At 37.5% G+C, this 15222-nt stretch overlaps 1 protein-coding gene across 2 annotated transcripts in view; it reads left to right on the top strand.

Annotated features, from left to right (window-relative positions):
• Positions 1 to 15222, top strand: part of hpn (hepsin) — a 34486-nt gene that overhangs the window by 871 nt on the left and 18393 nt on the right. The window contains exons 2-6 of one of the 2 annotated variants that reach the window (XM_088326044.1): positions 2304 to 2415; positions 10224 to 10331; positions 10416 to 10454; positions 11800 to 11929; positions 11991 to 12110. In XM_088326044.1, the coding sequence (XP_088182170.1) occupies positions 2379 to 2415; positions 10224 to 10331; positions 10416 to 10454; positions 11800 to 11929; positions 11991 to 12110 (434 nt within the window). In that variant the 5' untranslated portion in view covers positions 2304 to 2378. Of the gene's footprint in view, positions 1 to 2303; positions 2416 to 8732; positions 8921 to 10223; positions 10332 to 10415; positions 10455 to 11799; positions 11930 to 11990; positions 12111 to 15222 lie in introns of those variants that run through there. The other variant, XM_088326045.1, reaches the window with a different exon arrangement.

Here is a 15222-nt window from a genome sequence, read left to right as displayed (position 1 = left end):
GAAATAATGAAATTGTGAATGTATTTAATTGCTGTTAAAAGTGTCGATAAAAACTATTGTTTGGATATGATATAGTGAAAAAATTGTTAAAACGTCATATTGTCAGATATAACGAAATTGTGAATATGCTTACCGTACAAATAATTCACATTGTTTATTTACTGTTAATAGTGTCAATAAAATTGTTCAAACCAAAAACTTCACTACTTCTTCCAAAAAGTAACTATTACCTGATTTACTCTATTAACATTACTCTAAAAAATGTTGTATGTGAAATAATTTGAAACTTTCTGAGCAGTATTCGGGTCAGTTGATTAAAGAAAAGATAGTTGTGTTGTAGAATCTGATAATATTTAGTGCACCTCACCAGCAAAGGATGAATCCTACACTTGAAGTGCAACCAAAATAAACAGTAAATAATATCATAAAATAACAATCAGCAGTAAACCATATAAAGTGAGTTAATGAATTAAACTCTCACAACCTGAGACAAATGGTCAAGTAGACGTACGCTACTGTACTTCAAGTATTTTGTTCACAACAAAAGTAAACACTTCAACAATATAACGTGTGTTTACTGCTGCAGTGTAAAACAAATCAATCAAACTTTTTGTTACATTTCTAGAAAAACAAGAGAAAAATTGACAATCATGAAATTATATATCGATGTGTCCTTGGGCAAGACACCGAATCCCTAATGCCCCCGATGAGCAGGTAGATGCCTTGCATGGCTGACGCTGCTATCGGTTAGTTAGTGTGTCTAAAAGGGAAAGTGTAAAGCACATTGTAAAGCACTTTGGGAGGTCTTCATTGACTTGAAAAGTGCTATATAAATGCCTAACATTATCATCAAACTCCTACAACCTGAAACACATCAAGTAGAAATAGGGACTGCATTTCAAATATTTTGTTCTCAACAAAACTCAACTGTAAAACAATACAAAGGGTCCAATCCCTCCCTCTACAGTTTGACATATTATGTCCTTAATAACATAAGAACTACGTTACCCATTAAGCCACATTGTTAATGAACATGTTTAAAGTTGTATGTTATGGTTTACTTGCGGGTGACACAAAAGTAAACACTAGTCCACGCCCAAATGCCTCGTCTCAATTTATTCAAAGTAACAGAGCGTTTATGGCTGTCAGTAACGTTAATGGCGTTGTAACACCGTTTCTGAAAAAAATAATAACACCATCAATCCATCATGTAACGCTGTTACTTATTTTCACAGAAAGCCAAGGGCAAGGTGGCCAAAGGGCACCTGCCATCTTTGTACAAATGCCAGACTTTTGACATTCCTGTGTTAGAGCAAAAAGCATCTAATTATGAAAACAACAACTTGTTATTACTATGTTGTTACTGTTTTATTACCAGGCTATGTATTGAAAGTAGGGTTAAATAGACTCAGTTCATCATCTCATTTCATCAGCTACACCGCTTATCCTCAGTAGGGTCGCGGGGGTGCTGGAGCCCATCCCAGCAATCATCGGGCAGTGGGCAGGGGACACCCTGAACTGGTTGCCAGCCAATCGCAGGGCACACAGGGGCAGACAACTCACTTGCTCATTCACATCTAGGGACAATTTGGACCGGCCAATTTTACATGCATGTTTTTGGAATGTGGGAGGAAACCGGAGTGCCCGGAGGAAACCCACGCAAGCACGGGGAGAACATACAAACTCCGCACAGGAAGTCTGGAGCTGGATTTGAACCCACGCAGGAGGTTCCCAAGACATGAACTGTGCCGCACATGTGCTAACCACTGCCCCGCCGTGCTGAGACTCAGTTAACCAGTTAAAAATAATTTTAAAAGAACATCACAATGACCCAGGACTGTTGAGCTTTCTTCATAACTGGTCTGCGGGCACCTCAGCTGTCCTCCTGCCCAGGAGCATCACGTTAGAGACACATGATGTAAAGTAAAGTGGATCGGGTCCTTAATCCATAGAGTTGTGCAATAAAATAGCAAGATTATTTCAAAATTATAATTTTGACAGTACAGGAGTTATTTGTTAAAATAATGTCTATGCATTACAGTACTTTTATTTGCTAAACAAATACTGAAGACTGCAAATTGGGTTTGTTCTTGAGTAATAAATAATTACATAATTGAATACGTGAATGAATGAATAAATAAAGGTTTCTGCTTCACGGGACGTTTTTGAATGGAAAACTTAAAATTGTACACTATACAATAAATTTGTTTGGAACAGTATGTATGTATGTAGTATGGTTGGTGAAAGTAAAATTCCAGATTTATTGTTGTTTTTAACTTGAAATTTTATGTGTATCTTTTCAGTTATTTTGGTGCTCAACAACAAGACGAGGCCGAGGACATATTTTGCAATTGTGTTTCCCTTTTTATTCTGCAAAGATGTATGCTGAAAAGATTGTAAAGGAAGGGAAGATGGGTAAGTACCACATATTAACACACACACGCAAACCTCCAGCACAGCAAGAACTGAAAAAAAAAGCCAATGATACGAAGTTAAAATTAGGTCAAGGTTTCCCGTCCAAATGAAGTCTTTACCTGGTTGAAAATTGAGGGTCTGAAAACCCGTCTTTTTCAAAGCATTGTTTGTTTGTAACTCTTTATTTTGGCATACAACACACCAAAACAACGACAACATTAATCAATAATTACCCAAAAAAGGAAACAGGGATGTGATTTTTCCGCTAATTCGCGGAATTCCGCTTTTTTTATCTCTAAAAATAAAATTTTAAAATTTCCGATTTTTTAAGTGGTAAAAAATCCGATTTCGTCTCTACAGCATTCCATTTTAGTGTTTCCGTAACTGAAATGAAACGTACTTGCGATTGGTTGAAGTCTCCGTGTTGACCAATAAACGCGCTTGTTATAAAGGCATAGGAGTATGCCATTGTTCATTTCTCACACGTTTTTGCCGGGTGTTTAAAGAAAGATGTCCGTGATCGAACGCAAAGATGCTCCGCGAGTTAAAGAAATTGATAAGATCGTAAAAAACAAGTTTCGATGGGACTGGTTAGAGAAGGAATTATCTACAAATGTTGGAAAGAAGACTGTGACGAATTTGTTCAGTGACTTTATTCGGAAGATCGATCGTGCCGGGAAAGCGCTTTGCATTTGGTGCCATGATACCATTGACTATGGTGGGAGAGGTTTCAAAGCTCTTGAAAGTCACGCAAAGAGCAAAAAACACGTGAAAGAACTCAAGTCAAGAACAACAAATTATTCCATCGCTGGAAGTTTCGGTGCCCAAACGAAAACTCCAAAACTTTACGGCCTCCATCCCTTATTGACATCACAATCAGAAGCGGTAATAGAGAGACGTGATCCACCCCAACAACCTGTACCAGTTGCTGATAGAGTCGTGAATTTTGAGGTAGGTGGTAAACTTTTCAAATTTATTTGACAGTTTTCCCCTTTTTTTTGAAAATATTATAACGTAATAAAAATGGCCATAAATATTTAACAATTACAATAATAGATTTTCATGTGTACATTACACCAACACTTTAGGGCCTATAATTATTGTATTTTCATTTATAGATAACATCTTCTGCTATAACAAAGACATTTGTGGTATGTTCTAATATGAGTTACTTTTCATTTGGTCATGATACAATTATTTGTTCATGAAATTTGAACTCTTCAACATGATTTATATGTTAACTTAGTAATCACATGAGTTAGATATGATGATATTCTCAGTGATAGTTTTTAAAAGCAAAGGCAGTCCAATGTTTTTTAATGTGACTGATTTTGAGTTGACTTAAACTGTAATTTTATATGGGATAGTTCAATATACATTGAAAATTTATGCTGTTGTTTTGTCTATTTCTTTGTCATCTGAGTGCATTGAAAGTACTTAAAAACACGGAAAACCCATGAGCTCCGGGGGGCTTCGCCCCACTTGTCCCCCCACCAGGGCACTGCCCTGGACCTATCTGGGTGCCCGCGGCCCCCAGACCCCCGGCTAATTTTCAGATAATTTCACTTTGGTCAAATCACATCCCTGAGGAAACTATAAACTACGTAGAGGACTGGACTTCTGCAGAGCCTTTTCTACTCTCCGACTCCCCTTTTCTCATACAGTCCCTTTTCTTTTGTTAGTTAGAAATGCGAGTTTCTCTTGTCAACAATGTCGTTTGTTCTTTCTTTTGATTTGATTTTCCTTGCCATCTAAATAAATTGTAGCTTGTTTAGAATCATACCACGTTGCATTATCTATTTGTGTGTCTATATATTTTTCTTCTAGACTGACCAATCATTTTCAATATCAATGAACTACAAAAATAGGAATTTAAAGAAAAAAATACAGTATGTTTGGAGTATTGCTTTCTTCATGATAAATACTACAGTGTCCCGCTAATAACATGGCTAATAATCACTCAGAGAATCTTTTCTATTTAACCCTTTTTGGACAATCCCCTTTACTTTGTTAAGTTCTATGATTATTTCAGCCTGCAATCCTGCAGATTTGTTCAGCTCATGGCTCACAGATAGCTTAACTGCCAGGATGGTGAGGTCCCACTTTCTGGAGTGTATTTTGTAAAGACTGGCGGTGCTCATCCCTCTCCTGGCCGTATTTGGAGGTATAGGGGTTTGCACCCTACATGAAACAGATATTGTTGGTTGCCATGCTTTCCAGTAGCAGGAGATGCTTGATATGAATCAGATATAGGACCTTCATTGTCTGGTCCCCGTTGTTTTTCGGTGTGCACAGTGTCATCCTGCTCTGCAGAGATCAGCTGAGAGATTGTGGTGTTGTCCACGTATAGAATGTATTTTAATTTTGATAATACATTGCATGAGTCATTTATATTAAAAAAAACAATAAAACACAGACCCTTGAGAGTCTCCACAGCTCATGCTTATAAGACTTGAATTGCTTTCACTAATCTGTACGTATTGAGATCTATTTGAGAGATATAATGAGCAATCCCTCGTGTTCCATATTGCTGTAGCTTTTGAAGTAGTATAATGTTATTTATTTTGTCAAAAGCTTTCCTTTAATCCGTGAAAAAAAACAGAGAGTATAACTTGAAGTCTATTTTATGCGATATAACTTGTACAAGATTAATTATAACCAGAGCCTTAGAGTGTTTATCTCTGATGGCATACTGACGATCATGTAATAATTTATACTTGTTAAAAAAGCTTTTCAGATGTATAACTTAACTTAATTCTCAAGAATTTCTGAATTAAGGAAGTGTTTATATCGGCTGATAATTTGTGAACTGGTAACGGTCTTCATCCCTATATTTACAAACAGACCGTCACCAGTTCACTAATTATTGAAGGGGTCAGTTAAAAACAACTGACTGTTTTGGACTAAATATGGATCACATCCGATCGGTTGAAGGCAGACCATTTTTTGATGTCCATTTTTAGAATAAATGAAGTATAAAACTGATCGGACCAGATTTGGCCCAACATCCAAAAGACATGTAGTTCTCTGTGGGATAAGTTCACCATCAAAGGTGCTAACTATGTTCTATGTTGTCTGCATTTGGGTTGTGGGCAGACATCAGTCCATTTGACTGTTGTTAAATATTAACAGATTCTTTACAAGTTGACTGCTGCCGCTCTATTTGTCAAATCAACATCACAGAATAAGATATACGATCAATTTCCATCATTTTGGACAAACTACTGTGAAAATAAAATTTCTTGTGGTGTTTAAATCCCCCATGATCAGTTCCTTGTACAATAATATTTGCAGTTGCAGCTTTGAACTGAAAAGTATTGCAGAAACGGTGCTCTGCTGTCTATAAAAGGTTGTTTGCTGTGGGTGGATCGCTCCAAATATTGGAAATATCGAGTACTTTGATCTGATTGGTTCAATTGTCTGAATAGCGAGAGTCAAGTCCAGTCAAATCATGTTTATTTTTCAAGCACGTCACATACTGTAGAGAGAGGGATTGGACCCTCTTTATAGTTTTACTGTTGATCATGAAAGCTAGGAAAACTCAAAAAACCTCAGCATGAGGAAATTGAGAAATCTTGAAAAGGGGCGGCACATTAGGTAATTCCCCTTCCAGGATGACCAGGCTGCAATGGATGACCAGGTTGCTTCCACAAACAATACACAGACATCATCAAAATGAAATATAGGTTATTCATAAACTATACAAAATAAGTGTGTTTTAAGCCTACATTTAAACAATTCCACTGAGGTTGCTGAATTTCAGAGGGCAGAGCATTCCACAGCACCTGGGCCTAAACGGACAACGCTCTCGAAACTGCGGATTCCTTCTTGGCTCTTGTGATATTTAGTCGACCAGCATTAGTAGACAATAAAGACAATTCTAAATCTCTAAAATTTTGTAGTTTAGAAGACACAGAACAAGAAGAAAAAACATCAATTCATTTTGAGCTTGCAAGGAGAACAGAAGAGGACCCTACAAAACCCTTCACATCTTAAACTGACAGGGAGCCATTCCAGGTCAGCAAAAATGTCTTAGTTACTGTATTTCCATTTTAACTATGACTATAATAATGTTGTTATTGTGTCGTAATATTATATAAAAAAATCCGCGAAGTAGCGGCGGACCTTAAAAAAAAAACATATATATATATATATATATATATATATATATATATATATATTTATTTATTTATTTATTTTTCAGACCCGGTTATTGGGGACCAAAACCACCTGCAAAAAGTGAAAATCTGCGAAGTAGCAACGCCCCTTCAAAAAAAAAAAAAAAAAAGAAGCTCTGAAGCTGCGAACGTCGAAGCGCGAAGTAGCGAGGTCCCACTGTATAATTATAACTTTCAAATTTGATCATATTGTGGTAACACATTATTTGCAGTACTGATTTTATTTTTAAAGTATTGTGCAAATAAAGGTGCTGTATTTTCCAGACTGTAGGGAGCACCTAAATATAAGATGTAGCTTCAAAACACCCGCTTGTGAAATATTACATTTCATATACTGTATAAGGCACATGAAATTAAAACACAATATAAAACGTATTTCATAAAAAAATTAATTTTAGGGAATCTTATTTCACAATGAAACGACAGTGGTGGCTTGATATTTTGGCGTTGTCATTGAAGCGCCCCCGCCCGCTACTGGTCACACCTAAGAGGACAGCTCAATTTAGAAAACGTGCTCTTTTGGCTCCCAAACGGCTCCTCAGGTTTAAAGAAAAAAATATCAATAATATTAAGATATTATGCAGCATTTTTTTAATTGATTTTTAATTTCATATGTTTTACATGGGATCCCTGAAAAACACATGAAATATAAATTAAAACATTCAGAGATATCCCCCCAAAATTTTGATTTTAGATATATATATATATATATATATATATATATATATATATATATATATATATATATATATATATATATCCACACAGCTTCTTACACACTGAACAAATTTAAAGTCAAACATAAATGCCAAAAAAACTCTTTATAATTCTATTTTAACCAATTTAGACACAGATCCTCTGAAAAGCATGTGAAAATTTAAAAAAAGCAAGATTTCAGCAGTCTCTAATATTGAAAGATTGAATGCACTCTGCTTCAGAGCAATCAATATCATGAAAATAAGTCCACATTTCTCATTTTATTTTTATTTTTTGCTTTTTGTACGCACAATTATTTCTTCCTTTATTTTCTTCCGTATTGAACTTGATTACCCAACACCCTCTCCGTGTTCGTAAACAAGTGTGTTGTACGGAAGCTGCGTGTGCACAGTTGAAGCAGACTGGCAGAATTTATGTCAGTTTAAAGCAGCCTTTCACAAAAAGGATTGTAGATTATAAAGAGGAACCTCTCAAAATACCACAAACCATGTGCTAGCAGCAAGACAGCGACTTTAGTCATCAAAGTGAACAAAAAAAAAACATCTTCTTTTGATCAGCGCTAGAATTCTTGCTTTGAGGATACTGGAAAAACTGAAAACCTTTCTGTGAAATTGGTTGAAAAGTGTTTACATTTGGCCATTATATTTGGTTCTGTGTAAGAAAGGAACTTCCTTTAGAATATTAGCTAAGAGGAGGCACAGTAACCCAAAACCCACAATAGTAGTCTCAGGTGGAAAAAGACAATCACGCTCTTGTTCTCGCTGTGAATGATACAAGGGATGGCCCTGAGGGTAAGGAAAAAGGAATGCTGGATGTAGATGTTTTCCTTTTTTTCACAACCGAGGAACAATATAGTGAAATTACAGTATTCTACTCCAGCAGAGCAGAAACGTTTACGGATGAAACAGATGGAAAATGTTGAAGAGGAGGAACCCTTGCTTCATATCCAAAGCGTGTTACGCTTCAAAAGGGTGCTTAACACCAGTCTTTTGTTCAAGTTCATGGGCTTGCTTGTTGTTCTGCTTGCTGAGCCTGTAAACATAAGTATTGGGGCTTTAAATGTGTTGCTTGGCGCTACATGCTTAATCTATTCATATTATCTATACTATTTCTATATTATTGTTTAATAAAGCACTTGAATTTATGTTGATTATTTTAATGTAATTTTAATCTAAATATATTCTTTGGTGGATTGGAGGAACTTTGACAATTTGATTCAAGATTCAAAGTGTTTATTGTCATATGCACAGTAAAGAACCGTCCTGAGGGTAGGAGTGTAAACAGTCCCTGTTGTGGGTGGGTGGGGTCCTTAATGATGTAGCCCTCCTGTGGACTTTGCGGTGGTATATGCTCTGCAGAGAAGGCAGCAGAGTCCTGGTGATCCTTTGAGCATTCTAAACCACTCTTTGCCGGCGTTTGCAGTCCGTGGCTGAGATACTGCCGTACCAAACAGTGATGCAGTTGGTCAGGATGCTCTCCAGCTGTAGAAGTTGTTGAGGATCTTCCAAACTTCCTCAGCCTCCTCAGGAAGTACAGTCGCCGTTGAGCTTACCTGACCAGCTGTGTGGTGTTGAGGGTCCATGTGAGGTCCTCAGCGATGTGCACCCCAGGTACTTAAAGCTGCTCACCCGCTCTACTTCAAGCTCCTGGAAAAATAGTCACAAACGGTGGGATCCAAACTGATCGTGGATAGTTTGTGGGTGAGTTTATAGGGGATGACCATGCTAAAGGCGGAGCTGTAATCTACAAAAAACAACCTTGATGTAGGAGTTTTCCAGGTGGGGCAGGGAATTATCAAGAACAGCTGTCATGGTATCTGAGGTGGATTTGTTGGTCCTATAGACATAGTGTTGGGGGTCCCGGTTGCCTGGGATGCTATATATATATATATATATATATATATATATATATATATATATATATATATATATATATATATATATATATATATATATATATATATATATATATATATATATATATATATATATATATATATGTATATTGTATATATATATATATATATATATATATATATATATATATATATATATATATATATATATATATATATATATATATATATATATATATATATATATATATATATATATATATATTCATGTCTTGGGAACCTCCTGCGTGGGTTCAAATCCAGCTCCAGACTTCCTGTGCGGAGTTTGTATGTTCTCCCCGTGCTTGCGTGGGTTTCCTCCGGGCACTCCGGTTTCCTCCCACGTTCCAAAAACATGCATTTCAGGTGAATTGGCCGGTCCAAATTGTCCCTAGGTGTGAATGGGCGAATGAGTTGTCTGTCCCTGTGTGCCCTGCAATTGGCTGGCACACAGGGACAGACAACTCATTTGTCCCCTGCCCACTGCCCGGAGATGGCTGGGATGGGCTCCAGCCCCCCCGCGACCCTAATGACGATAAGCGGTACGGCTAATGAGATGAGATGAGATGAGATATATATCTCATCTCATCTCATCTCATTAGCTACACCGCTTATTCTGAGTAGGACGCGGGGGTGCTGGAGCCCATCCCAGTCATCATCGGGCAGTGGGCAGGGGACACCCTGAACTGGTTGCCAGCCAATCGCAGTAAAAAAAAAAAAAAAAAAAAAAAAAAAAAAAATATATATATATATATATATATATATATATATATATATATATATATATATATATATATATATATATATATATATATAGCAGGCCAATTTGTCAATTACTCTATATGGGGATATTTGGCTCGTTACACAAGCAATTCGAACTACGAGCACAATCCCAGAACATATTGAGCTTGTAAGAAGTGGTACCACTCTATTAACAGTAGTTCTTTTAGTAATTGTTTGCATCGCGTTCCTCTTTGCTAGTCAGATGTGCATTTAATCATTGTTTGTGCACTTTGCAGGGAAGAGTGGGATCTCTCTCACCTGCGTATTTACCCCTTGCCATCTGATGCGTGTCTGTGGAACACTGATGACATTGGGAGCAGTCGGAGTGGTCATCTGGATCATAGGTCCCATACACGCACACACCACGCACATTCTTCAAAAGTATGCAATGTCTCAATTAATGTATGCTTTCTTTGTCTCCTATGTAGTTATATACACCTCTGAGAAAGAAATTGGATACTACGATGGTATTTATTTTTTTAACACATACTCATTTTCTCACACTTGTTACGACCACCTTCACCATAGAAGCTATCTAGAGCTCAGTTGCCCATCACAAAGCAACTCTAATATACAGGGTTCGTATGAGTGCTTGAAATCCTTGAAAGTGATTGAATTTTAATTTTATTTTTTCAAGGTCAGAAAAATGCTGAAATTTTGGTAAAAGGGCCCGCAAAACGCTTAAAATTATTTCCTTTGCCGTGTCTTACTCAATAAAGCACGCTTTTAAATGAAAATAAAATAAAAACAGGCGCAAAAATGACACTTATGGTTGCACAATTGGTGGCAATATACACCTTTATTTTACTCATCAAAGCCAACCCCCCCAAAAAAACGTTCTCGTGATTGGTGCTGAATTTCCTTCTTGGAAGGTACTGGAAGATTGGCCATGGGAGTGCTTGAAAAGTGCTTGAATTTGAAATTCAAAAGATGTACGAACCCTGCATATAAAAATAATAGGTGTCAGAAAGGTACTTTCATAAAACAATATAATAGTAATGGTGTAGATTTATGAAGAAGGAAATTGTTTAAAAATTCACCATGCTGCTTTATGTACCATTTTTTCTGCACTATAAGGCACACACCCCATAAAAGGTCTCATTGATTAATCAGTAGATATAAAGTGAAAAAAAAGTATTTGAACACCCTGCTATTTTGCTATTTCTCCCACTGAGAAATTATGGAGGGGTCTGAAATTTTCATCGTAGGTGCATATCCACTGTTAGAGAGCTAAACTAAAAAGAAAAATCCAGAAATCACAATATATGTATGTATATATATATATATATATATATATATATATATTGTGATATTATTCAAAACCCATAGAATCAAGTTGGTTGTAATTCCTGTAAACTAATTTAGTACCAAGATGAATAAATACATTTGTTAGTAATTAATTGGTTGAAAATAATTATTAATACTTGAACAGATTATTTTTGTACATGAAGAGCATGACCTGGAATTTATTTACTTTAATTTCTAGAATAACAACTTATCATGTTATTACTATGTTGTTACTTGTTATTACCGTATAATCTGAAATAGGGTTAAGTCGACTAAGTCAACCAATAATCACAATGACCAAGCACCGGTGAGCTAAGATTAGAACAGGTCTACAGGGACCTCAGCTGTCCTTAGGGGCACCACATTGGAGACCCCTGCTTATAGTGTGTACCTTATACTGAATATGTAAAAAATGTCGAAAATGATTACTTTTGGGGGTTGCGCCTTATAACCCGTGGCGATTTATAGTGCGGTAACCACGGTACTAAAAAAATCCTACTGTGATGCGAATTAAATCCCAATCAGTACAAGTCAATTCTGCCGACCAACATCTCAGAGTCTTCGACGTCCCTCAGAAGAGGTGGCGTCAAGTGTGTTCCTCCTCAGCCAATGAGATGCTCGCTAGTCTCATCTGTGACGAAGTGGGCTTTGTCAGGTAGGAACTCTTAAAAAATCTGAGATTGGAACAGCACATAACAAATGTTTGTTACATTCAGCGTGGTGAATTACTCCACTGCGTCTCTTAATGATGTCAGCGGTGATAGTGGAGAGTTCTTCTGTGTCAAGACTGAAGAGTTGACAAACGGCAAGAAAATCAGAGACTCTTTGTACCCATGGTAACTACACCGACATCTTGCAGTCAATGTTCCCTCTATTTTTCCTTTTGAACGTTCACACAAAGTCGGTGAGCAACGCTTGAAACAACAGTGAGCAACAGCAACCCCAAGTGTGGCAACTAAATCAATATCAAACATGTCCAAAACTTGACATCACGTTTCATTTTGAGGCAGTTTCCGGCAATCCAAAATTATCTTTCACTTTTAAACGAATTGACTAATGTACGATTGCAAAGGTTGCAGGGCCTACAAACGTCATTTGTTTTTACAATTCTTTCACAAGATTTCCATTTCTTTTATTTCTGGTATCTTTTGTCGCATAATACTAACATTTTTGGGGGCTTATTTAGTCTGTTGCACGATACACAACTGTATTTAATAACATTTTTTAGTGGAAGTACAATGTTGGCAACAAGATTAACTTGAAATAATTGGAAGTTATTTGAATGCAACACAAACTTTTTCCTCTTTTTCCCTGTTTTAAAATTCCTTTTTAAAAAAATCTCATCGTGTTTTTTTTTTCCTAGCTGTTTCTTTTTTCTTGCTTTTTCGTTCTCTATTACCTTTTTTCCCTTTATTTGCTTCTTTTCTTCTGGCTTTTTTCAGATTTTTTCCTGCTCTTCTTTTCTCTTTTTCTCTCCTTTTGTTTCGTTTTTTTCGCAGCTTTTGACTACTTTTTCATTTTGGTATTTTTTTTCTTTTTTGTTCTATTTCCCCCCCTTCCTTTAACACATTTTGTGCATAATTGTACATAATATTTGGTCGTGTAGGGATAAAAGAAGCAAAAACAACCTGAAGAGCCGTTGGGACCCGCCATTTTCTCCTCTTTGTTCAAGTCTTAAAGTTTTGGACGGATTAAAAAAATAGCGCACAAAACAACAGAATATTTGATTGCATAAAGCAATTAAAAATAGCCAATCGTTAGTCAATTGACTTGACAATAAACAAAAATACACGGGCGTTTCACGTGACACCACAGCATGGTCCTAAAGACCCTCGCAACCACCCTGGAAAACAACCACCACCACTACCACCAGTCAACCACCATCATGCAACGACCTTTGTCCGTGAAGGGGCCAAGGTACCCGAGACCCTTGGCCGGGGACTGGAAGATGATGGCTGAACCACCCTGAGACCGGACTTGGTGGTGCGGATAAAGGCCTTCATCATAGAGCTCACAGTACCTTGTGAGGACTCAGAGGATGAGGCTTTTGTGTGAAAACACTTACGCTATGCCGAGCTTTCATCTAAAGCCCAATAACGTGGCAGGAACATTGAGGTCCGCCTGGTGGAGTTGGGCTGCAGAGGCCTTGTCACAAGATCTATCACCAAGTTATTGGTTGATCCGGGAATCCTGGGCCGAAGCCTGCGTAAAGCCATCAAAGTGACATCAGAGGCACCAGAAAAATGCAGCCAGTGACTGTTAATCAGGAGGAAAGACCCCCATAAGGCCCCCAAGTAACAAGGCAGGAGGTATGCGGTCAGTTTTAGCTTGACTCAGGTAAAACGACGTCTCTGCCATGCATAGTCCCATGAGAAGTGTGCTGCCCATCAAAGCAACTCTTATGATGGATTAGGACTGCTATATAGTACTGTATTGCACTAAGAGGCGGAAATACGTTTTTCCTCTTTCTCTCTCTCTCTCTCTCTCTCTCTCTCTCTCTCTCTCTCTCTCTCTCTCTCTCTCTCTCTCTCTCTCTCTTTCTCTCTTTCTCTCTCTCTCTCCCACTCTCCCTCTCTATCTCTCAATTTCTGACTGTTTTTCTCTATCTATATTTCTCTCTCTTTCTACATATCTCTGTCTCTTTTTCCCTCTCCCTCTGTATCTCTCTCGTCTTTCTATCTCTCTTCCCTTAAGTTAAGTCAAGTCATTTTTATTTGTATAGCCCTAAATCACGAAGAGTCTCAAAGGGCTTCACAAATTATTACACTATATTACACAGACTATTTTTCAGCCGACGAGAGGAGTAGGTTATTCATATGCTATGGAGTAGAAGTGAGTTTTAAGCTTAGATTTAAACATTTCCACTGAGGTTGCAGATCGGATCTCAGGGGGAAGAGCATTCCACAGCACCGGTGCCCGGATGGAGAACGCTCTCGAACCAGCAGAACACTTCTTTGCTCTTGGGATCACCAGAAGACCGGCACTCTCAGATCGTAGGCTTCGGACCGGGACATAGGGGCAAATCAGATCTGAAAGATAAGAGGGAGCAAGTCCATGTATGATTTTGTATAATACTAAGAGAACCTTGAAATCACATCTAAGGCTAACTGGGAGCCAGTGCAGGTTAGCCAAAATCGGTGTTATGTGATCATACTTTTTTCTCCTAGTTAAAAGCCTCGCTGCGGCATTTTGTACCAGTTGAAGAGACTTGATTCTAGACTCCGGGAGACCAGAGAGTAGTGCATTACAGTAATCGAGACGGGAGGTAACAAACGCATGAATTATAATTTCCGCATCCGACTGAGACAGTATTGAACGGATTTTAGCAATGTTACGAAGATGGAAGAAAGCGGTTCTTGTAATTTTCTTTACATGCATTTCAAAGGATAGATCAGGGTCAAATATGACACCTAGATTTTTAACAGAGTCACTCTGAGTGATGCCCTTCTGACTCTTTTTCTGTATCTATATTTATCTCTCTCTTTCTATACATCTCTGTCTCTCTCCCTCTCTCACGCACTCTATCTCTCCATCTGTCTCTAACTCTCCATCTCTCTCTCTCTGTGTGTCTGTCTCTCTCTGTCCCTGTCTCTCTGTCTCTGTCTCTCCCTGACTGTCTCTTTATCTCTGTCTATCTCTATTTCTCTCCTTTTTCTTGGTGTCTGTCTGTATCTGTCAATTTTTCTCTTTCTCTTTCCCTTTCCCTTTCCCTTTCTCTTTCTTTTTTTGTCTATCCCTCTCGGTCTCTTTCTTTGTCCCTCTTTCTCTGTCTCCTTTTTCTTTCTTTCTTTCTTTCTTTCTTTCTTTCTTTCTTTCTTTCTTTCTTTCTTTCTTTCTTGCTTTCTTGCTTTCTTGCTTTCTTTCTTTCTTGCTTTTTTGCTTTCTTGATTTCTTTCCTTTCTTCATATAACTAAATGTGTCACTTTTCATCCTGTCTTTTCTCTCTCT

The sequence above is a fragment of the Urocampus carinirostris genome, chromosome 2, assembly GCF_059441175.1.
Source record: "Urocampus carinirostris isolate Australia breed hairy pipefish chromosome 2, RoL_Ucar_1.0, whole genome shotgun sequence".
In the NCBI taxonomy this organism is placed as follows: Eukaryota; Metazoa; Chordata; class Actinopteri; order Syngnathiformes; family Syngnathidae; genus Urocampus; species Urocampus carinirostris.
The sequence above is the reverse complement of the archived record's forward strand: the minus strand, read 5'-3'. Positions and strand labels throughout refer to the sequence as shown.